Below are 22,933 nucleotides of genomic sequence, written 5' to 3'. Positions count from 1 at the left end.
GTCAATCAGAGCGGTTAATGTGAGGGACTGCAGGCAAAAAAAGGGCAGAAAGATGATTCCGGCTGTCAATCAAACGATGGTCAACATTCCACAGGAAACAGAAAGATCCTGTAACGCGTCTCAAATTGCTTCCTATTCCCCATTTAGTGCACTACTTTTGGCCAGAGCCCTACGGTCAAAAGTAGTGCACTATTAGTGAATAGGGGTGCCATTTTGGGACGCAGCCACACGGAGTACTGGGAGACAACATGGAGTACTGGGAGACAACATGGAGTACTGGGAGACAACATGGAGTACTGGGAGACAACATGGAGTACTGGGAGACAACATGGAGTACTGGGAGACAAAATGGAGTACTGGGAGACAAAATGGAGTACTGGGAGACAACATGGAGTACTGGGAGACAACATGGAGTACTGGGAGACAACATGGAGTCAACATGGAGTACTGGGAGACGACATGGAGTACTGGGAGACAACATGGAGTACTGGGAGACAACATGGAGTCAACATGGAGTACTGGGAGACAACATGGAGTACTGGGAGACAACATGGAGTCAACATGGAGTACTGGGAGACGACATGGAGTACTGGGGACGACATGGAGTACTGGGAGACGACATGGAGTACTGGGAGACAACATGGAGTACTGGGAGACAAATGGGACTGCTTTGATGGAGGAAGTCTGTTTTTTCATCATTGTCGCTTCCCTTCACCCCTTATTCTTCTCTATAAGGTTGAGTTCTGTTGAGTTTTCTGTAAAAAATGTGTATTTTAGAGGTAAGGCATTCGAGGCCACTAGTGCCTCTTCCATTGCCTCAATTCAAAATGCCAAAATTAGTCATTTTGACGGATTCAAATTCGAAAAGTGTTGCGTTTCGGTGTACATGGCACACCCCCCCCCCCCAAAATGTTTTTTTTTTATGTTCATGTGCAAGTTCCATGTTGGTAAATAGTGTGTCATCCTAAGTGTATACATCTTAGGCAAATGACATTAATTACCCGGATAAAATATCTGATTAAAGATTTTTTTTTCTCTTCTGCTCTACAGGATTGACAATTACAGATCACCACTAAAGGGGAATCAGAAGGATCCCGGCAGACCCTATTCTCACTTCCACTCTATACATCACAGCCACTGATGTAATATGGACTCAGTCACTTGTATTGATGATAATGGTTATTAAATTGCCACCCTATTTTTCCTTGGCCACATGGAATTGGTTGCTATAACAAGCCCTAATCCAATTCCGTGACAGAGGCCTCGCCTAATGCCATGTGAAGGGGGCAGATTGAGCATCACCATTGAGGGTTATTAGAAAAATTAAGATGGGGGGCTGGCACCCCCAGACCCCCCTGTCTTACATGACCGTCCACCCCCTCCCGATCTCCTCTATAACTGCCTTCCAGGGCCATCAGCCAATTCTCTTATAGGGGGAGAAGAGAGGACCGCCGACCATCTGTGAGTGAGTTGTTCCAAACTGTAACGAGAGACGACACTTTTCCAATAACCGCCCCGGTAATTCGACCCATTCATTTCCCTCACCGCGGTTAACAAGCTTTATTAAACCAGCAGCATTGCATGGATGCCGCCACCATCTTTTCTCATTTGCATCAATTAGGAAGAAGCCCAGAGCTGGGCTCTCTGGGTGGAGGTGGACCCCAGCAGTGACGCAGGGCAGAGTATTCTGTTACGGAGGTTGTCTTTTGGGGGGAAAAGCAGATAGAACCAGTGTCGTCAGTCAAAGACAGTAGCTGGGACCAAGAGACTAAAAAACAGCTTCTATCTCAAGGCCATCAGATTGTTAAACAGCCATCACTAGCACAGAGAGGCGGCTGCCTACCTACAGACTTGATATCATTGGCGACTTTAATAAATTGATCACTAGTCACTTTAATAATGTTTACATATCTTGCATTACTCATCTCATATGTATATACTGTATCCTTCACTATCTATTCTTTACTATCTATTGCATCTTAGCCTCTCTGTCACTGCTCATCTATATATTTTATTTGTGGGCCCCTCCCACATTTGACAGTGTCCAGATACAAGCACACACAGACAGAGATTTTGCAGACTTGTGCACACTGTCTGGTACTAATGCCTCTGGCTCAATCCACATAAATCCTAGAGCTATGGGCCACGGGGACATTCCTGCCTCCGTGAATCTGGACTTTCCGTCCCGGTGTTGACATTAAGTAACATCAGTTTGTACCACTAGCTAGCAACACAGGACACTGCCCATCCACTTTCCATCCTAAATGTCTCTCCTGATTCCATTTTTTTCTTGTTGGGGGGGGGGGGGGGGGGGGGGGGGGGGGGGGGGGGGGGGGGGGGGGCTTTAATACTGCAGATAGATAATGGCTTCTATACAGTTTTTATATCTTTATGTTTGAAGCCTGAAATGTGGCAAAAGGTCGCAAAGTTCAAGGTAGCCGAATACTTTCGCAAGGCACTGTACATATGGACAGTACCAAAAATAAGTGACCTAATGATTCCACCTCTCCTTTTTCTTCAGAGCTTTGGACTGTAATAGAATCCCTCCGATGGCATCGTACAGTCAGAGCGGAGTGCCCTCTTGGAAAAGACATCATGAAGCTAAAGGCAGAGTAGGAGGTGTCGGATGGGTTTGAAAAAAGACAAACCCCACAACCATTACAAACCCCTCAATGGTTTGTCAGCAAGGCTTAGGGCCGCCACCCCCCCCCCCCCCCCCCCCCCCCCCTCCTCCTCCAACTTGGTTTAATCTGACACGCTGAACGCATCTGTTGGCGGTTAAGCCGTGGTGTTTGCTAGCTGCCGTCGCCTCTGAAACCCCAGGAAACCCCCTATCTCTGAGAAACACTGGGGAGAACATCCGACAGGTCGTTTGGTTTAAGAACCCATCCTCTGTCAGCCTAGGGAGGGAGAGGAGGCTCCACAAAGCTGGCAGCCTGGTTTCAATTCAATAATATCAGCATGAATGCAAAAAAAAACCGTCTAAAATATGTGAAAATGCGAGGCGTTGTCGTTACGTGTCTGACAGCTGATGGGTAACACTGTGAATTAGATAAATAATTCATTTGAATATGAAACATTTGCCCAAAAAAAGCCAATAAATGATGGGTTGGCAAAGCCTCAGGTAGAGTTTTTCGTATCAAACCTGAAACATCAGAATTACTATTCATTCTACTTTACAAGCACAGTTCAATGAAATGCTAATCCATTTGCTATTGGCTGTGACAGAGAGGGGTTAACAGGTGGACAGTGACAGAGAGGGGTTAACAGGTGGACAGTGACAGAGAGGGGTTAACAGGTGGACAGTGAGAGAGAGGGGTTAACAGGTGGACAGTGACAGAGAGGGGTTAACAGGTGGACAGTGAGAGAGAGGGGTTAACAGGTGGACAGTGACAGAGAGGGGTTAACAGGTGGACAGTGAGAGAGAGGGGTTAACAGGTGGACAGTGACAGAGAGGGGTTAACAGGTGGACAGTGACAGAGAGGGGTTAACAGGTGGACAGTGACAGAGAGGGGTTAACAGGTGGACAGTGACAGAGAGGGGTTAACAGGTGGACAGTGACAGAGAGGGGTTAACAGGTGGACAGTGAGAGAGAGGGGTTAACAGGTGGACAGTGACAGAGAGGGGTTAACAGGTGGACAGTGACAGAGAGGGGTTAACAGGTGGACAGTGAGAGAGAGGGGTTAACAGGTGGACAGTGACAGAAGGGGGTTAAGAGTAGAGGGTATTTGTCCCGTGTTGGTTATGATAGGAGTAACAGAGTAGAGGGTATTTGTCCCGTGTTGGTTATGATAGGAGTAACAGAGTAGAGGGTATTTGTCCCCTGTGTTGGTTATGATAGGAGTAACAGAGTAGAGGGTATTTGTCCCCTGTGTTGGTTATGATAGGAGTAACAGAGTAGAGGGTATTTGTCCCGTGTTGGTTATGATAGGAGTAACAGAGTAGAGGGTATTTGTCCCCTGTGTTGGTTATGATAGGAGTAACAGAGTAGAGGGTATTTGTCCCGTGTTGGTTATGATAGGAGTAACAGAGTAGAGGGTATTTGTCCCGTGTTGGTTATGATAGGAGTAACAGAGTAGAGGGTATTTGTCCCCTGTGTTGGTTATGACCAGAGTAACAGAGTATCCAATGCACCATGTAAAAACTTCACGACTAGAAAAGACTGAGACTTTGATTCAAATCTCAGTTCCAAAATAGTGCGCAAGTACAACTGTGAACGAGGACTGTGTGGTTTGAGCATGTCTCCGGTACAGAGGACATGTTCCCGCTCGTGGACATCAGTCAGACCAGGAGGAGACACAACGCTTCCCAAACGGCACCATATTCCCAAAACAGTATACTACGTTTAACCAGAGCACTATGGGTTCTGGTCAAACGATGTACACTAAATAGGGAATATGGTGCAATTTGGAACGCAGAGAGTCTCCTCCTGGTCTGAATTAACGCTCATTACCAAAGCCAACGGGCCAGTGGGGGGGGGTACCGAGGTTACCATGGCAGATTGTTGTAAACAACAAGATTGATCCTGCTTTCCAGGAAGTGACCCGGTGACCCTGGTCTGACCTGTGGCAACGTGATTGGAGGGGAGATTTAGTTTCTTTCTCATGCCGTACCTACGTCCTCCGACTGAAACCTAACCTGAGGTAAACGACTGCCTGACTAATTCAAAACAGACAGAGACCCAACTTAAAAAACTATTAAGGTATAAACAGCATTTCATAGCATCACCAGATGTTTAACCTTAATGTACATTCAAGTCAAAAAGGTCTCTATTTTTTTTTATAAATCCGTGGAAGGCTGGACCAACGTGTTGTCTGTGGGCTCCAAAGGACAGAATGGAGAGCAGGGTCGGGCCAGTGTGGGGTGGGGGGGGGAGCAGGCTCGGGCCAGTGTGGGGTGGGGGGGGAGCAGGCTCGGGCCAGTGTGTGGTGGGGTGGGAGCAGGGTTGGGTGGGGGTAGGGAGTAGGTTTGGGCCAGTGTGGGGTGGAGGTAGTAGGGTTGGGGTGTGGGGTGTGGGGTAGGGAGTAGGGTCAGGCCAGTGTGGGGTGGAGGTAGTAGGGTTGGGCCTGTGTGGGGTAGGGAGTAGGGTCAGGCCAGTGTGGGGTGGAGGTAGTAGGGTTGGGCCAGTGTGGGGTAGGGAGTAGGGTCAGGCCAGTGTGGGGTGGAGGTAGTAGGGTTGGGGTGTGGGGTGGGGGGGGGAGCAGGGTCGGGCCAGTGTGGGGTGGAGGTAGTAGGGTTGGGGTGTGGGGTGAAGGTGGGGAGTATTTACCGAGCTGTACGTCAGTGGTGAAGCGGAGCTTGTGGATCATGCTGATCTTGAAGGACTTGTAGCGGTGGCTACTCAGCATGTCCTGCACCGTGGTGATGTCCATGGGAGGATCCTCCTCTGAACTGTCCTCTCCTCTGGAGCCTGACAGAGAGAACGGAGAGACAAACAGGTGGGGGGGGAGAGCAAGAAACAGGGGGGGAAAGAGAGAAAGAGGGGGTCGGAAAGAGAGAAACGAGGGGTAGGAAAGAGAGAAAGAGGGGGTCGTCAAGAGAGAGAAAGAAGGGGTCGGAAAGAGAGAAAGAGGGGGTGGGAAAGAGCAAGAAACAGGGGGGAAAGAGAAAGAGGGGGTGGGAAAGAGCAAGAAACAGGGGGGGAAAGAGAGAAAGAGGGGATAGGAAAGAGAGAAAGAGGGGTAGGAAAGAGAGAGAAAGAGGGGTTGGGAAAGAGAGAAAGAGGGGTAGGAAAGAGAGAGAAAGAGGGGTTGGAAAGAGAGAGAAAGAGGGGTCAAAAAGAGAGAGAAAGAGGTGGTCGAAAAGAGAGAGAAAGAGGGGATAGGAAAGAGAGAAAGAAAGAAAGAGGGGTTCGGAGAGAGAGAGAAAGAGGGGGTGGAAGAGAGAGAGAAAGAGGGGGGTGGGAGAGAGAGAGAGAAAGAGGGGGTGGGCGAGAGAGCAAGAAAGAGGGGGTGGGAGAGAGAGAGAAAGAGGGGGTGGGAGAGAGAGAGAAAGAGGGGGTGGGAGAGAGAGAGAAAGAGGGGGTGGGAGAGAGAGAGAGAAAGAGGGGGTGGGAGAGAGAGAAAGAAAGAGGGGGTGGGAGAGAGAGAGAAAGAGGGGGTGGGAAAGAGAGAGAAAGAGGGGGTGGGAGAGAGAGAAAGAGGGGGTGGGAGAGAGAGCAAGAAAGAGGGGGTGGGAGAGAGAGAGAAAGAGGGGGTGGGAGAGAGAGAGAAAGAGGGGGTGGGAGAGAGAGAGAAAGAAAGAGGGGGTGGGAGAGAGAGAAAGAAAGAGGGGGTGGGAGAGAGAGAAAGGGGAAGAGAAAAACCAGAGACTACTTTCAAAACCAAGAGTAGGTGAAACCTTGCATTGAAGAAAAAGTTAAGCACAGACTATAAAAATATGTTCAGATGAGAGATATTCAGGCCATTAGTGGTCTTGACTCTACCCAGGAGGATCCTCTGTGTAGGGTGAAGGTGCCCCTAGATGCTGATCTTGGGTCATTTTTTTATTTTTATTTCTGTCACTAATTGTTAAGGGCTACGGTTGGGGGAAGGTGAAGCTGATCCTAGATCACACCGGTGCAGAATACTCACTGTTTTCCCTGACCAGGCAGAACTCTAGGGTGCTCTGGCTCTCGAGGCTGCAGTCCAGATCCACGGGCACGTTGGGCTCCGTCTGCCTCTCCAGACGGTACATGGGACCTGTGGCAAAGCGAATACAGGGTCAAACGCAATGCAACAACCGACTCCACAGAGACCCATGGATTACCATATACAGTCGACTGCTAGGGCTATCTGTACACCTATACACACACAGGCTTTTAACGAGGAAGTGAAAATAACCGACAATACTTTTAACATCTTTTTTAAATCACACTACGGTGTGATTTAGAATAGTTTATGTTTTGTGTACGTGCATCTGTTGGACGTCGACAAAAAGAACCCGAATCAAGACACGGGGAAACCGGGGAGAAAGGGATGAGGGCAGACAGAGGAAGAGGAAGGGATGAGGGCAGACAGAGGAAGAGGAGGAGGTGGAGGAAGGGATGAGGGCAGGCAGAGGAAGAGGAGGAGGCGGAGGAAGGGATGAGGGCAGGCAGAGGAAGAGGAGGAGGTGGAGGAAGGGATGAGGGCAGACAGAGGAAGAGGAGGAGGTGGAGGAAGGCATGAGGGCAGGCAGAGGAAGAGGAGGAGGTGGAGGAAGGGATGAGGGCAGGCAGAGGAAGAGGAGGAGGTGGAGGAAGGGGAATTAGCGGGGGACAAGCAACAGAGATGCTCTTTGGCTCCCGCCACACTCGTCAAGACCAAGGCCACAGGGGTCACAGCTCCTCTCTTCTTCCTATACCCACAATCCCATCCCCATCCTGGCCACTCCTTTGGTTCAGCTCAAACAAAAGGCTGCATTCATCCTCTCCTTCCCTCTCCCCCTCCCTCCCTCTCTCCCTTCCTCTCTCCCTTCCTCTCTCCCATCCCTCTCCCCCTCCCTCTCTCCCTCCCTCCCTCCCTTCCCTTCCCTCCCTCTCCCCCTCCCTCTCTCCCTCCCTCCCTCTCTCCCTTCCCTTCCCTCCCTCTCCCCCTCCCTCTCTCCCTCCCTCCCTCTCTCCTTCTCTCTCCCCCTCCCTCTCTCCCACCCTCCCTCTCTTCCCTCTCTCCCTCCCTCTCTCCTTCTCTCTCCCCCTCCCTCTCTCCCACCCTCCCTCTCTTCCCTCTCTCCCTTCCCCTCTCTCTCCCTCCCTCCCTCTCTCCCTCCTCCCCCCAGTCTCCATTCATCTCTGGCTCCAGGCATGTCAAGGTCAGCGCTCCACCTCCGTATTTAGACGGCCGTAACCGGGAGCCCAATTAGATTCGCAAAGCTTTTCTTTTCTTTGTGGCGACTCCGAGCTTCCATAATGGGGACCCATTTTTAGGTGACCTCTTTGGGCCCAGGAGATGCAATTATATCCCCTCGGAAAACGACCAACAAAGAAATAAAGTCAAACTGTACGTCGGTAACAGAAGAAACGATACTAGATGAGGGACAGGGAGTCCGCTGCTCCAGCTTTTTGCTGTTACTCTTTAGAGTTTGACGGGGCCGGCTCTCTTCAGCGCCGGCATGCAAGAGCAGGAAAACGTTACAATTACAGACGCAAAAGTACATATTGGATAAAGCACAACCGAAAAAGTCCACTGAAGTTAGGTGACATTTTGCATTCTGTCTGCAAGCCCCCCCCCCCCCCCCAAAAAAAGCACTCTACCAGTGATCAGTCAAGCGGTTGATTTGCTCGGGAAAGATTTCATTTATGACATGTAGACGTGGTGATGTCATAGCTATTTTTTTTTTTTTTTACAAAAAAAACAGAGTCTTTAAAAAAAGAAGTATCAGCGACAAAAGAGAGATTCAATTAACAAGTAACTGGTTGATGTGAAACAGGCACATCGTATTATATCTAAAGATATAATTTTAATCAAATTTGTCCTTCAGAATCAATACATGTTGCTTCTGAAAGATGGCACAGGATGTAAGACATTCCCGGTGGTTGGTTATCTCTATCCGAAAGCCCCTCGCCGTCCAACCCGCCCAGCAATGTTCCCATGTTATGTAACGGTGGCCTAAAAAATAATTCACCAAGAAGAGAGGGTGGAATGCATTCCCAATTCTTCTCTTACTTTCTTTCTCACAATTAAAAAAAAAAAAAATAAATTATAGTAAAAGAAGTCAAATTCTATGTCGGGAAAAAGACTTTGGGCAATATTTACCCTTTCTCATATACCGCGGGTTTTCCAAAATGTCACCCGAGCCTCAGCGAGCCATCAAAAGAATATTCCTTGGAATTCCTGGGAGCGTTTCGTCACAAGGTAAACAAACATGAACGTTGCGAGAAGCAGCTGGTGGGTCAAATATTGTAATGTTACCCTAATCATTCGCTCCAATCACCGTTTGACCTCAGAGCAGCGAAATCTTCGCTACGAAGAATTGAATTGGGTGTAGAATACGCTAGAAGGTGCAGGAGAATTGTACCCCGGTGTCTTCGGTAGAGAGGCCGCGAACCTCGAGGGGGGGGGGGGGGTCACTGCTTAGATGTGGAGTCGGAGTGGAGGGCGAAAGAGTGTGACTAATGGCGAACACGGAAAATGACCTTTTCGCTTTCCTGCATGACGCGGAGCACGATGTTGAGCGGCTGGGGCGAGCCTTGATAAAGGACATGACCACCAGGATAAAAAAAATGCCAAAGCTCCCCCGACAAAAACCATATGCTGAGAGGAAAAGATGCCCTGCCTTGGTGTGTGTGTGTGTGTGTGTGTGTGTGTGTGTGTGTGTGTGTAAAATACGTTTGTTACTGTGTGTGTGTGTGTAAAATACGTTTGTTACTGTGTGTGTGTGTGTGTTTGTGTGTGTGTGTAAAATACGTTTGTTACTGTGTGTGTGTGTGTAAAATACGTTTGTTACTGTGTGTGTGTGTGTGTGTGTGTTTGTGTGTGTGCGTAAAATACGTTTGTTACTGTGTGTGTGTGTGTGTTTGTGTGTGTGTGTAAAATACGTTTGTTACTGTGTGTGTGTGTGTAAAATACGTTTGTTACTGTGTGTGTGTGTGTGTGTGTGTTTGTGTGTGTGCGTAAAATACGTTTGTTACTGTGTGTGTGTGTGTGTTTGTGTGTGTGTGTAAAATACGTTTGTTACTGTGTGTGTGTGTGTAAAATACGTTTGTTACTGTGTGTTTGTGTGTGTGTGTGTGTGTGTGTGTGTAAAATACGTTTGTTACTGTGTGTGTGTGTGTGTGTGTGTGTGTGTGTGTGTGTGTGTAATATGTTTGTTACTGTGTGTGTGTGTGTGTGTATAATATGTTTGTTACTGGGTGAACGTGTGTGTGTGTGTGTGTGTGTGTGTGTGTATAATATGTTTGTTACTGGGTGAACGTGTGTGTGTGTGTGTGTGTGTGTGTGTGTGTGTATAATATGTTTGTTACTGGGTGTGTGTGTGTTTATAATACCATTGAAAGGACGGTGTAGGTGTGAGCTAACTGCGCAGTTCATAGGAGTAAAACCAACTCGCACAACTAAAATGAAACGATGACTGAAACTGAACGCTGGAAAGAAAACTGCCATCCTCATTTAAGCCTGGGTGCAACTAACATCTGATTGGTTAACGAGACCGGCTCCATCAGGCCAACTGCCCATCATGTAGTTTTACTGTTTACAAGACTTTTCTATACATTCATTCATTGTTCACATAAAAAAAATGAACAACAAAAAATTTAAATAAATTTAAAAAGTAACACCCTTTTTTTTTTTGCCTTTCGTGAACTAACGGTTCACTTTTTCCTATTAGCCGATAGCTATTTCATTGAGGAAATATACACTTAGTATAACTGAGATGTGGTTGTCTCGCCTGGCCATCTTAAGATGAATGAACCAATCGTAAACAGCTCTGGATTAAAGCGTCTGTTTAATGACTAACATGTAGAAGCATTCAAAAAAATATAAAAAAATGTGGACACACAGTTGACTCTCAAACACAAATACTCACGTTAGACAAAGGCAAGGTGCACACACACACACACACACAAACTCCCCCCCCCCCCCCCCCCCCCCGAGCTTCAGACCTCATCTGCAGTTCAGACACACGCGTCGTCCTAGGCCCAGCCATCACCTCCTCCCCAAATGTCACCACAGTTTGCTCGATAATGTGCTCGGGCCCCATTCAATACCCCCTTATCTTCTGGCACAGACCCACCCGTTTTATACCCCCCCCCCCCCCCTCTCACCTTCACACACCACGTCATATTTCATATCATTTAGAGCATCCACGTCGGGCCACTTCATTCAGTTTACCTTTTATAAAACATGTCGGGTTGCAGGGGGATTTTGTTTCTTCGTGTGATATTTTGGGGGACGTTTGAGTATTTCGAACGTCCTTATGGACTGGGGCCCATCTGATTATAAGCAGATTTAGTGGAGGGGAGAAAGGGGAGTGGAGAGAGGGGAGTGGAGAGAGGGCTGTCGGTGATAAGCACTCTGCCCTTAAGGAAGGAGAGGTCGTGTCACCTTGCAGAGTACCGAGATGAATTTCATACATAAAATGGCCGCATGGCTACATTCAATTGGATCCCGGGTCTGTCTAGACGACTTCTGAACAGCACGTTATGATGAAGTATGTTTGGTTCCTGGCAATTCTTCACTGTTGCTGTTGGTTTGACCTAACGGGTGTTTGGTAGAACTGGGATTAACACGATCAGTCAAGGAGAGCACATTTATGTTAAGCTCCCGCTATAGACAAAAAGGAATGGAAAGATGCTACTATGCAAAAGGATTCTGTGAAAAAGGTAACTTCATCAGCCGATGAAACCTAAAATGGCCAATACCAGTATTTTTTGGAGCAAACTCAGACCGGAAACCACTGGAGGTAAAAAAAATAAAAATAAATCTTTTTTTTGTAAAAAAACGCAGAGGTAAAAATGATTATTCAAGCACGGCAAGATGGCGAGACCTTGAACTCTTATTGTGAAAAGAAAGCGAAGGAGAGATTGAAAGAGAGCATGAGAGACAAAGAAGATTGGAAAAGAGTCTCACTCTAGTGAGTAAATAAATAATCAATACTCATCTAAATGTAAATGAGAGAGTAGCCCTCTCTTTGATGGTGTGTGTGTGTGTGTGAGAAAGAGAGAGAGGTGGTGTTTGGGGTTATCAACCAGACCATTTTCCACAGACACTGGGGCCACAACCTAATCACCATCACTCAGGTTCCTGGACTGCAAAATGGATCTAGAAATAAATCCAAAGCATCACCTGAGCTCCCACCATGCTAGCCAGGTCAGGCAAGGAGGCCACGCTTCACTGGACTCAAAGGGTTCTCTCTGTGAGATTTGGTGGGTGTCTGTGTAGACGTATGGCAGCGTTGGTAATGGCACCAGATAGAGCAGGTACCGAGTGAAAATGAAAAGGGGATCGGGACTAAGCCCTATGGTACTCCATCGTATCTCTTTACAGAAGAGACATGCGTCGACCTTTGACCCCTGTCTGTTTTGCAGATGGCTGAAAAGGATCAGAAGTGCCACTGCTCGGGGAAGACGACGCAAAAATGTTGAGGGCAAAGGTTACACATACGGCGTAGTCTAACACCAACATTTAGAGCGAAAAATAAATAACAAATAATCATAATTTGGGCAGTCTTACTGGTCACCCTTAATCACAAGGGTGCACGTTTTTGTGAGAACATCTGTGGGTGACTATACTCCCGAGAGGAACACATTGGTTTTTAAAAACAAGGACATAAAAGACCATACTCTGGGATGCCCCCATGAACACAAACACATGTAGAGAAGACATGTAGCTAAAGTTGACAGGGAACACTTAAAAGAGGACATGTGCTCAAAAGTAGCTAGATACAGTATAACTTCAAGCTATACAGTATGTCCTAGACGATATGGTGTGTCTGACCAATAGAGAGACAGAGTGTTGGTGTGTCTGACCAATAGAGAGCCAGAGTGTTGGTGTGTCTGACCAACAGAGAGCCAGAGTGTTGGTGTGTCTGACCAACAGAGAGCCAGAGTGTTGGTGTGTCTGACCAACAGAGAGCCAGAGTGTTGGTGTGTCTGACCAATAGAGAGCCAGAGTGTTGGTGTGTCTGACCAACAGAGAGCCAGAGCGTTGGTGTGTCTGACCAATAGAGAGCCAGAATGTTGGTGTGTCTAACCAACAGAGAGCCAGAGCGTTGGTGTGTCTGACCAACAGAGAGCCAGAGTGTTGGTGTGTCTGACCAATAGAGAGCCAGAGTGTTGGTGTGTCTGACCAACAGAGAGCCAGAGCGTTGGTGTGTCTGACCAACAGAGAGCCAGAGCGTTGGTGTGTCTGACCAACAGAGAGCCAGAGTGTTGGTGTGTCTGAGTGTGGTATAGTGTCCGCTGAGCTCACTGTTATCGTAATGATTATCTGTTATTATCTTTAATCGCCGGCACATTATACAGCCAGTGTCGTGTTACCCACAAGGAGGAAGATTCTCTATTAAAATGGCTGCCTTGCTTGGCATGGCTAGACATTCAGAAATACTCTGTCTTCCCTTTTCCTTTTGTGCACTCTTTCGCACTTAACCTATTCAATTCCCAGAGGAACTGGCAACCCTCTGCTTCTATTCACAGGCAGCTCTCACCTGAAACGAGAGCTAAAAGTGACACTTTTGAAGACGTAAAAGCCTAAATCTGGAAACGTTATAGGGATAATGGCCCCCCCCCACTCAGTAGCTGTGGAAGAGCCCCCCCCCCCCCCCCCTGTTTCTGAAAGGTTTGGGGGAGCTGGTGATGTAGTTTACCTCAGGAGACCGTGAGGTATTTATCCTTCGCCAAGGCGCTGCAGAGGGGCTTTCATGATTAAACAAGTTCAAGTTTTTTTTTCTTCCTTTCCGTCAAATGAGCAATTGGGAACGCTTTGACGAATTAGATCATTTCAAACACTTTTGTGGGAAGAACTCTCATTGGGCACTGTGTGTGTGTGTGTGTGTGTGTGTGTGTGTGTGTGTGTGTGTGTGTGTGTGTGTGTGTGTGTGTGTGTGCGCACGTGCGTCTTATGCGCGAGCATGAACATCTGTGTCTTAAGGGTAGGGGGCTGTAGAATAATATTTATTCCCGTAGTCATTGAGGCAATTTCAGTAAAATTGGGGACAGGTTTCAGTTGCAATCCAAGAGGTTTCCTCTGGTCCCAATTCTCATAATTATTCCCGTAACTATGACTTCACACTTCAAGCAAAAAGCCCCCAGAAAGTGAAAAAGTAGTCCTCCTTTATACTAGGGATGGACGATACATCGGTGAACGTATCGGAAGCGGACGATATTAGCTAAAAATGCCAACATCGGTATTGGCCGATGTCTATTCTTTTCCGTATTTTTTTGAAGCGGCACTGTCGGTTAGGGGCTCGCAAGTAAGCATTTCACTGCAAGGTCTACACCTTGCTTGTGTTCAGCGCATGTGACTAATAAAATTATTTGATTTGATGTCTAGTTTAACGTCGATGTTAAAGGTACCATTCATACCTATATAACGTGACATGACGTAATAACGCCACAGAATATTTTGCGCTACATGTGCAACACAGCATTTCAAACCTGGTCCACACAACGCCTGCTGTGTGAAACGAGCAGTCAACAAGTCATTTGAAAGAGTAAGAACATTTCAGGCAGACAACTCAAAGGCGAAATCCATTAAAGCCAAGATAATGGAATTTCCTTGCCCTTGACAATCAACCGTTACACCGGTACACACAACCGGCACCGGTACACACAACCAAGTTCGCTATTTTTCCGATGTTGTCCAACCAGAGTTACACAGTAATAGCGTCACTGCTATTAGGTTCACGACAAACATACTATGGAACGCCGTTTGGGTCTTTGTGTGTCAAAAATGATACAGTAGCACTGTCAAAGCTGTACAAAATAGTCTGAAAACAAGTAAACACCGGACACGAACGATGTGTTTACAATACAGAGTTGGTAATAAAGCATAATTTGTTCGACTGCAACTTCTGGGGTAGCTAGCTTTAGCTTGGTACCTAGCCAACACCAATACAAACCGATTGAAAACAATGACCCGTAGAAACTGCAGTCATTTTCATAATTCTTAGCAATGATTTAGGAATCCCTGTGAGTAAGTATTAGCTAGGTTGCCACTTGTTGTTGGCCGAATTGAAATTGAACTTCAGTTCATGACAATAAATAGCTAGCCAGCTACTTAACCCGGTTGCCCAAAGCTAACGTTATAAGCAGCCAGCTAGCTTCATCTGGCTGGTGAAGCTCGACCGGACCGGGGTATGTGTTGTGAAGCTAGCCACAATAAGGATTAGGCACAATAGCGGAATTTCCGGTTTGCCTTCAAAATAAATGTAATTGACAGTGATGCAAATTAATACAAATAGTAGAATTATGCAATACTTTTATTTTGAAAGCTAACCGCAAAGTCCACTATTATGGCTAATCCTTATTGAAGGCTTTCAACTCTGTCAATCACCACATCCTCATCGGCAGACACGATAGCCTTGGTTTCTCAAATGATTGCCTCGCCTGGTTCACCAACTACTTCTCTGATAGAGTTCAGTGTGTCAAATCGGAGGGTCTGCTGTCCGCACCTCTGGCAGTGCCACAGGGTTCAATTCTTGGAACGACTCTCTTCTCTGTATACATCAATGATGTCGCTCTTGCTGCTGGTGAGTCTCTGATCCACCTCTACGCAGACGACACCATTCTGTATACTTCTGGCCCTTCTTTGGACACTGTGTTAACAACCCTCCAGACGAGCTTCAATGCCATACAACTCTCCTTCCGTGGCCTCCAATTACTCTTAAAAACAAGTAAAACTAAATGCATGCTCTTCAACCGATCGCTGCCTGCACCTGCCCGCCGGTCCAACATCACTACTCTGGACGGTTCTGACTTAAAATATGTGGACAACTACAAATACCTAGGTGTCTGGTTAGACTGTAAACTCTCCTTCCAGACTCACATCAAACATCTCCAATCCAAAGTTAAATCTAGAATTGGCTTCCTATTTCACAACAAAGCATCCTTCACTCATACTGCCAAACATACCCTCGTAAAACTGACCATCCTACCGATCCTCGACTTCGGCGATGTCATTGACAAAATAGCCTCCAATACCCTACTCAATAAATTGGATGCAGTCTATCACAGTGCCATCTGTTTTGTCACCAAAGCCCCATATACTACCCACCACTGCAACCTGTACGCTCAAGTTGGCTGGCCCTCGCTTCATACTCGTCGCCAAGGTCCAGGTCATCTACAAGATAAAGTCCCCCCTTATCTCAGCTCGCTGGTCACCATAGCAGCACCCACCTGTGGCACGCGCTCCAGCAGGTATATCTCTCTGGTCACCCCAAAAACCAATTCTTCCTTTGGCCGCCTCTCCTTCCAGTTCTCTGCTGCCAATGACTGGAACGAACTACAAAAATCTCAAACTGGAAACACTTACCTCCCTCACTAGCTTTAAGCACCAACTGTCAGAGAAGCTCACAGATTACTGCACCTGTACATAGCCCATCTATAATTTAGCCCAAACAACTACCTCTTTCCCTACTGTATTTATTTATTTTGCTCCTTTGTACCCCATTATTTTGCACATTCTTCCACTGCAAATCTTTCATTCCAGTGTTTTACTTGCTATATTGTATTTACTTTGCCACCATGGCCTTTTTTTTGCCTTTATCTTTACCTTTGCCCTTATCTCACCTCATTTGCTCACATCGTATATAGACTTATTTTTCTACTGTATCATTGACTGTATGTTTGTTTTACTCCATGTGTAACTCTGTGTTGTTGTATGTGTCGAACTGCTTTGCTTTATCTTGGCCAGGTCGCAATAACAAATTCTTATTTACGATGACGGCCTGGACCATGCTGGGCCAATTGTGCACCACCTTTTGAGAATTCCAATCACAGCCGGATGTGATACAGCCTGGATTCGAACCAGGGACTGTAGTGACGCCTCTTGCACTGAGAGGCAATGCCTTAGACTGCTGCGTCCATGTGTGTGTTAACTATTTAACTGCACTAGAACGCTCCAAAATATATTTTAAATATCAGTTAACGGTATCGTTTTTTTTTGGCAAGGAAAATATCGGATATTGGCCAAATCGGTGCATCACAACTATATACATACAGTATTAGTCCTCTTTGTACCTGCCGTATTAGTCCTCTTTATACCCACAGTATTAGTCCTCTTTAAACCCACAGTATTAGTCCTCCTTTGTACCCACAGTATTAGTCCTCATTTGTACCCACAGTATTAGTCCTCCTTTATACCCACTGTATTAGTCCTCCTTTATACCCCACCGTAAAAAGAGGACTAATACGGTGGGTATAAAGGAGGACTAATACTGTGGGTATAAAGGAGGACTAATACTGTGGGTACAAAGGAGGACTAATACTGTGGGTACAAATGAGGACTAATACTGTGGGTACAAAGGAGGACTAATACTGTGGATATAAAGAGGACTAATACTGTGGGTATAAAGGAGGACTAATACAGTGGGTATAAAGGAGGACTAATACTGTGGGTATAAAGAGGACTAATACTGTGGGTATAAAGAGGACTAATACTGTGGGTATAAAGGAGGACTAATACAGTGGGTATAAAGGAGGACTAATACTGTGGGTATAAAGGAGGACTAATACTGTGGGTACAAAGGAGGATATAAAGGAGGACTAATACTGTGGGTATAAAGGAGGACTAATACTGTGGGTACAAAGGAGGACTAATACTGTGGGTACAAAGGAGGACTAATACTGTGGGTACAAAGGAGGACTAATACTGTGGGTACAAAGTAGGACTAATACAGTGGGTACAAAGGAGGACTAATACTGTGGGTACAAAGGAGGACTAATACTGTGGGTATAAAGGAGGACTAATACAGGGGGATTAAAGGAGGACTAATACTGTGGGTATAAAGGAGGACTAATACTGTGGGTATAAAGGAGGACTAATACTGTGGGTATAAAGGAGGACTAATACAGTGGGTACAAAGGAGGCCTAATACTGTGGGTATAAAGAGGACTAATACTGTGGGTATAAAGAGGACTAATACTGTGGGTATAAAGGAGGACTAATACAGTGGGTATAAAGGAGGACTAATACTGTGGGTATAAAGGAGGACTAATACTGTGGGTATAAAGGAGGACTAATACTGTGGGTACAAAGGAGGACTAATACTGTGGGTACAAAGGAGGACTAATACTGTGGGTACAAAGGAGGACTAATACTGTGGGTACAAAGTAGGACTAATAAAGTGGGTACAAAGGAGGACTAATACTGTGGGTACAAAGGAGGACTAATACTGTGGGTATAAAGGAGGACTAATACAGGGGGATTAAAGGAGGACTAATACTGTGGGTATAAAGGAGGACTAATACTGTGGGTATAAAGGAGGACTAATACAGTGGGTACAAAGGAGGACTAATACAGTGGGTACAAAGGAGGACTAATACAGTGGGTACAAAGGAGGACTAATACTGTGGGTACAAAGGATGACTAATACTGTGGGTACAAAGGAGGGCTAATAATGTGGGTACAAAGGAGGGCTAATACTGTGGGTACAAAGGAGGACTAATACTGTGGGTATAAAGGAGGACTAATACTGTGGGTACAAAGGAGGACTAATACTGTGGGTACAAAGGAGGACTAATACTGTGGGTATAAAGGAGGACTAATACTGTGGGTATAAAGGAGGACTAATACTGTGGGTACAAAGGAGGACTAATACTGTGGGTATAAAGAGGACTAATACTGTGGGTATAAAGAGGACTAATACTGTGGGTATAAAGGAGGACTAATACAGTGGGTATAAAGGGGGACTAATACAGTGGGTATAAAGGAGGACTAATACAGTTGGTACAAAGGAGGACTAATACTGTGGGTACAAAGGATGACTAATACTGTGGGTACAAAGGAGGACTAATACTGTGGGTACAAAGGAGGACTAATACTGTGGGTACAAAGGAGGACTAATACTGTGGGTACAAAGGAGGACTAATACTGTGGGTATACAGGAGGACTAATACTGTGGGTATACAGGAGGACTAATACAGTGGGTATAAAGAGGACTAATACTGTGGGTATAAAGGAGGACTAATACTGTGGGTATACAGGAGGACTAATACAGTGGGTATAAAGAGGACTAATACTGTGGGTATGAAGGAGGACTAATACAGTGGGTATAAAGGAGGACTAATATTGTGGGTATAAAGGAGGACTAATAATGTGGGTACAAAGGAGGACTAATACTGTGGGTACAAAGGAGGACTAATACTGTGGGTACAAAGGAGGACTGATACTGTGGGTATACAGGAGGACTAATACTGTGGGTATAAAGAGGACTAATACTGTGGGTATAAAGGAGGACTAATACTGTGGGTATACAGGAGGACTAATACAGTGGGTATAAAGAGGACTAATACTGTGGGTATGAAGGAGGACTAATACAGTGGGTATAAAGGAGGACTAAGACAGTGGGTATAAAGGAGGACTAATACTGTGGGTACAAAGTAGGGCTAATACTGTGGGTACAAAGGAGGACTAATACTGTGGGTATAAAGGAGGACTAATACGGTGGGTACAAAGGAGGACTAATACTGTGGGTATAAAGGAGGACTAATACAGTGGGTATAAAGAGGACTAATACTGTGGGTATAAAGGAGGACTAATACAGTGGGTATAAAGGGGGACTAATACAGTGGGTATAAAGGAGGACTAATACAGTTGGTACAAAGGAGGACTAATACTGTGGGTACAAAGGATGACTAATACTGTGGGTACAAAGGAGGACTAATACTGTGGGTACAAAGGAGGACTAATACTGTGGGTACAAAGGAGGACTAATACTGTGGGTACAAAGGAGGACTAATACTGTGGGTATACAGGAGGACTAATACTGTGGGTATACAGGAGGACTAATACAGTGGGTATAAAGAGGACTAATACTGTGGGTATAAAGGAGGACTAATACTGTGGGTATACAGGAGGACTAATACAGTGGGTATGAAGGAGGACTAATACAGTGGGTATAAAGGAGGACTAATATTGTGGGTATAAAGGAGGACTAATAATGTGGGTACAAAGGAGGACTAATACTGTGGGTACAAAGGAGGACTAATACTGTGGGTATACAGGAGGACTAATACTGTGGGTATACAGGAGGACTAATACAGTGGGTATAAAGAGGACTAATACTGTGGGTATAAAGGAGGACTAATACTGTGGGTATACAGGAGGACTACTACAGTGGGTATAAAGAGGACTAATACTGTGGGTATGAAGGAGGACTAATACAGTGGGTATAAAGGAGGACTAAGACAGTGGGTATAAAGGAGGACTAATACTGTGGGTACAAAGGAGGGCTAATACTGTGGGTACAAAGGAGGACTAATACTGTGGGTATAAAGGAGGACTAATACGGTGGGTACAAAGGAGGACTAATACTGTGGGTATAAAGGAGGACTAATACAGTGGGTATAAAGGAGGACTAATACTGTGGGTACAAAGGAGGGCTAATAATGTGGGTACAAAGGAGGGCTAATACTGTGGGTACAAAGGAGGACTAATACTGTGGGTATAAAGGAGGACTAATACTGTGGGTACAAAGGAGGACTAATACTGTGGGGATAAAGGAGGACTAATACTGTGGGTATAAAGAGGACTAATACTGTGGGTATAAAGGAGGACTAATACAGTGGGTATAAAGGAGGACTAATACAGTGGGTATAAAGGAGGACTAATACTGTGGGTATAAAGGAGGACTAATACTGTGGGTACAAAGGAGGACTAATACTGTGGGTACAAAGGAGGACTAATACTGTGGGTACAAAGGAGGACTAATACTGTGGGTATACAGGAGGACTAATACAGTGGGTATAAAGAGGACTAATACTGTGGGTATGAAGGAGGACTAATACAGTGGGTATAAAGGAGGACTAATAATGTGGGTACAAAGGAGGACTAATACTGTGGGTACAAAGGAGGACTAATACTGTGGGTATACAGGAGGACTAATACTGTGGGTATACAGGAGGACTAATACAGTGGGTATAAAGAGGACTAATACTGTGGGTATAAAGGAGGACTAATACTGTGGGTATACAGGAGGACTAATACAGTGGGTATAAAGAGGACTAATACTGTGGGTATGAAGGAGGACTAATACAGTGGGTATAAAGGAGGACTAATATTGTGGGTATAAAGGAGGACTAATAATGTGGGTACAAAGGAGGACTAATACTGTGGGTACAAAGGAGGACTAATACTGTGGGTACAAAGGAGGACTAATACTGTGGGTATACAGGAGGAATAATACTGTGGGTATACAGGAGGACTAATACAGTGGGTATAAAGAGGACTAATACTGTGGGTATAAAGGAGGACTAATACTGTGGGTATACAGGAGGACTACTACAGTGGGTATAAAGAGGACTAATACTGTGGGTATGAAGGAGGACTAATACAGTGGGTATAAAGGAGGACTAAGACAGTGGGTATAAAGGAGGACTAATACTGTGGGTACAAAGGAGGGCTAATACTGTGGGTACAAAGGAGGACTAATACTGTGGGTATAAAGGAGGACTAATACGGTGGGTACAAAGGAGGACTAATACTGTGGGTATAAAGGAGGACTAATACAGTGGGTATAAAGGAGGACTAATACTGTGGGTACAAAGGAGGGCTAATAATGTGGGTACAAAGGAGGGCTAATACTGTGGGTACAAAGGAGGACTAATACTGTGGGTATAAAGGAGGACTAATACTGTGGGTACAAAGGAGGACTAATACTGTGGGGATAAAGGAGGACTAATACTGTGGGTATAAAGAGGACTAATACTGTGGGTATAAAGGAGGACTAATACAGTGGGTATAAAGGAGGACTAATACAGTGGGAATAAAGGAGGACTAATACTGTGGGTATAAAGGAGGACTAATACTGTGGGTACAAAGGAGGACTAATACTGTGGGTACAAAGGAGGACTAATACTGTGGGTACAAAGGAGGACTAATACTGTGGGTATACAGGAGGACTAATACAGTGGGTATAAAGAGGACTAATACTGTGGGTATGAAGGAGGACTAATACAGTGGGTATAAAGGAGGACTAATACAGTGGGTATAAAGGAGGACTAATACTGTGGGTACAAAGGAGGGCTAATACTGTGGGTACAAAGGAGGACTAATACTGTGGGTATAAAGGAGGACTAATACTGTGGGTACAAAGGAGGACTAATACTGTGGGTATAAAGGAGGACTAATACAGTGGGTATAAAGAGGACTAATACTGTGGGTATAAAGGAGGACTAATACAGTGGGTATAAAGGAGGACTAATAATGTGGGTACAAAGGAGGGCTAATAATGTGGGTACAAAGGAGGGCTAATACTGTGGGTACAAAGGAGGACTAATACTGTGGGTATAAAGGAGGACTAATACTGTGGGTACAAAGGAGGACTAATACTGTGGGTATAAAGGAGGACTAATACAGTGGGTATAAAGGAGGACTAATACTGTGGGTAGAAAGGAGGACTAACACTGTGGGTACAAAGGAGGACTAACACTGTGGGTACAAAGGAGGACTAATACTGTGGGTCCAAAGGAGGACTAATACTGTGGGTATAAAGGAGGACTAATACTGTGGGTACAAAGGAGGACTAATACTGTGGGTATAAAGGAGGACTAATACTGTGGGTATAAAGAGGACTAATACTGTGGGTATAAAGGAGGACTAATACAGTGGGTATAAAGGGGGACTAATACAGTGGGTATAAAGGAGGACTAATACTGTTGGTAGAAAGGAGCACAAACACTGTGGGTACAAAGGAGGACTAATACTGTGGGTACAAAGGAGGACTAATACTGTGGGTACAAAGGAGGACTAATACTGTGGGTACAAAGGAGGACTAATACTGTGGGTATAAAGGAGGACTAATACTGTGGGTATAAAGAGGACTAATACTGTGGGTATAAAGGAGGACTAATACAGTGGGTATAAAGGGGGACTAATACAGTGGGTATAAAGGAGGACTAATACAGTTGGTACAAAGGAGGACTAATACTGTGGGTACAAAGGAGGACTAATACTGTGGGTATAAAGGAGGACTAATACAGTGGGTATGAAGGAGGACTAATACTGTGGGTATAAAGAGGACTAATACTGTGGGTATAAAGGAGGACTAATACAGTGGGTATAAAGGAGGACTAATACTGTGGGTATAAAGGAGGACTAATACTGTGGGTATAAAGGAGGGCTAATACTGTGGGTACAAAGGAGGACTAATACAGTGGGTATAAAGGAGGACTAATACTGTGGGTATAAAGGAGGACTAATACTGTGGGTATAAAGGATGACTAATACAGTGGGTATAAAGGAGGACTAATATTGTGGGTATAAAGGAGGACTAATACTGTGGGTATAAAGGAGGACTAATACTGTGGGTACAAAGGAGG

At 45.5% G+C, this 22,933-nt stretch overlaps 1 protein-coding gene across 2 annotated transcripts in view; it reads right to left on the bottom strand.

Annotated features, from left to right (window-relative positions):
* The window catches only part of mapkap1 (MAPK associated protein 1), a 126,319-nt gene that overhangs the window by 39,122 nt on the left and 64,264 nt on the right, over positions 1-22,933 (bottom strand). For both annotated transcript variants that reach the window (XM_036976695.1, XM_036976696.1), the window contains exons 7-8: positions 6,573-6,680; positions 5,270-5,410 (exon numbers count right to left, since the gene is read on the bottom strand). In XM_036976695.1, the coding sequence (XP_036832590.1) occupies positions 5,270-5,410; positions 6,573-6,680 (249 nt within the window). The remainder of the gene's footprint in view (positions 1-5,269; positions 5,411-6,572; positions 6,681-22,933) is intronic.

The sequence above is a fragment of the Oncorhynchus mykiss genome, chromosome 5, assembly GCF_013265735.2.
Source record: "Oncorhynchus mykiss isolate Arlee chromosome 5, USDA_OmykA_1.1, whole genome shotgun sequence".
Lineage (NCBI taxonomy): Eukaryota > Metazoa > Chordata > Actinopteri > Salmoniformes > Salmonidae > Oncorhynchus > Oncorhynchus mykiss.
This window is presented reverse-complemented; position numbering and strand designations above follow the sequence as displayed.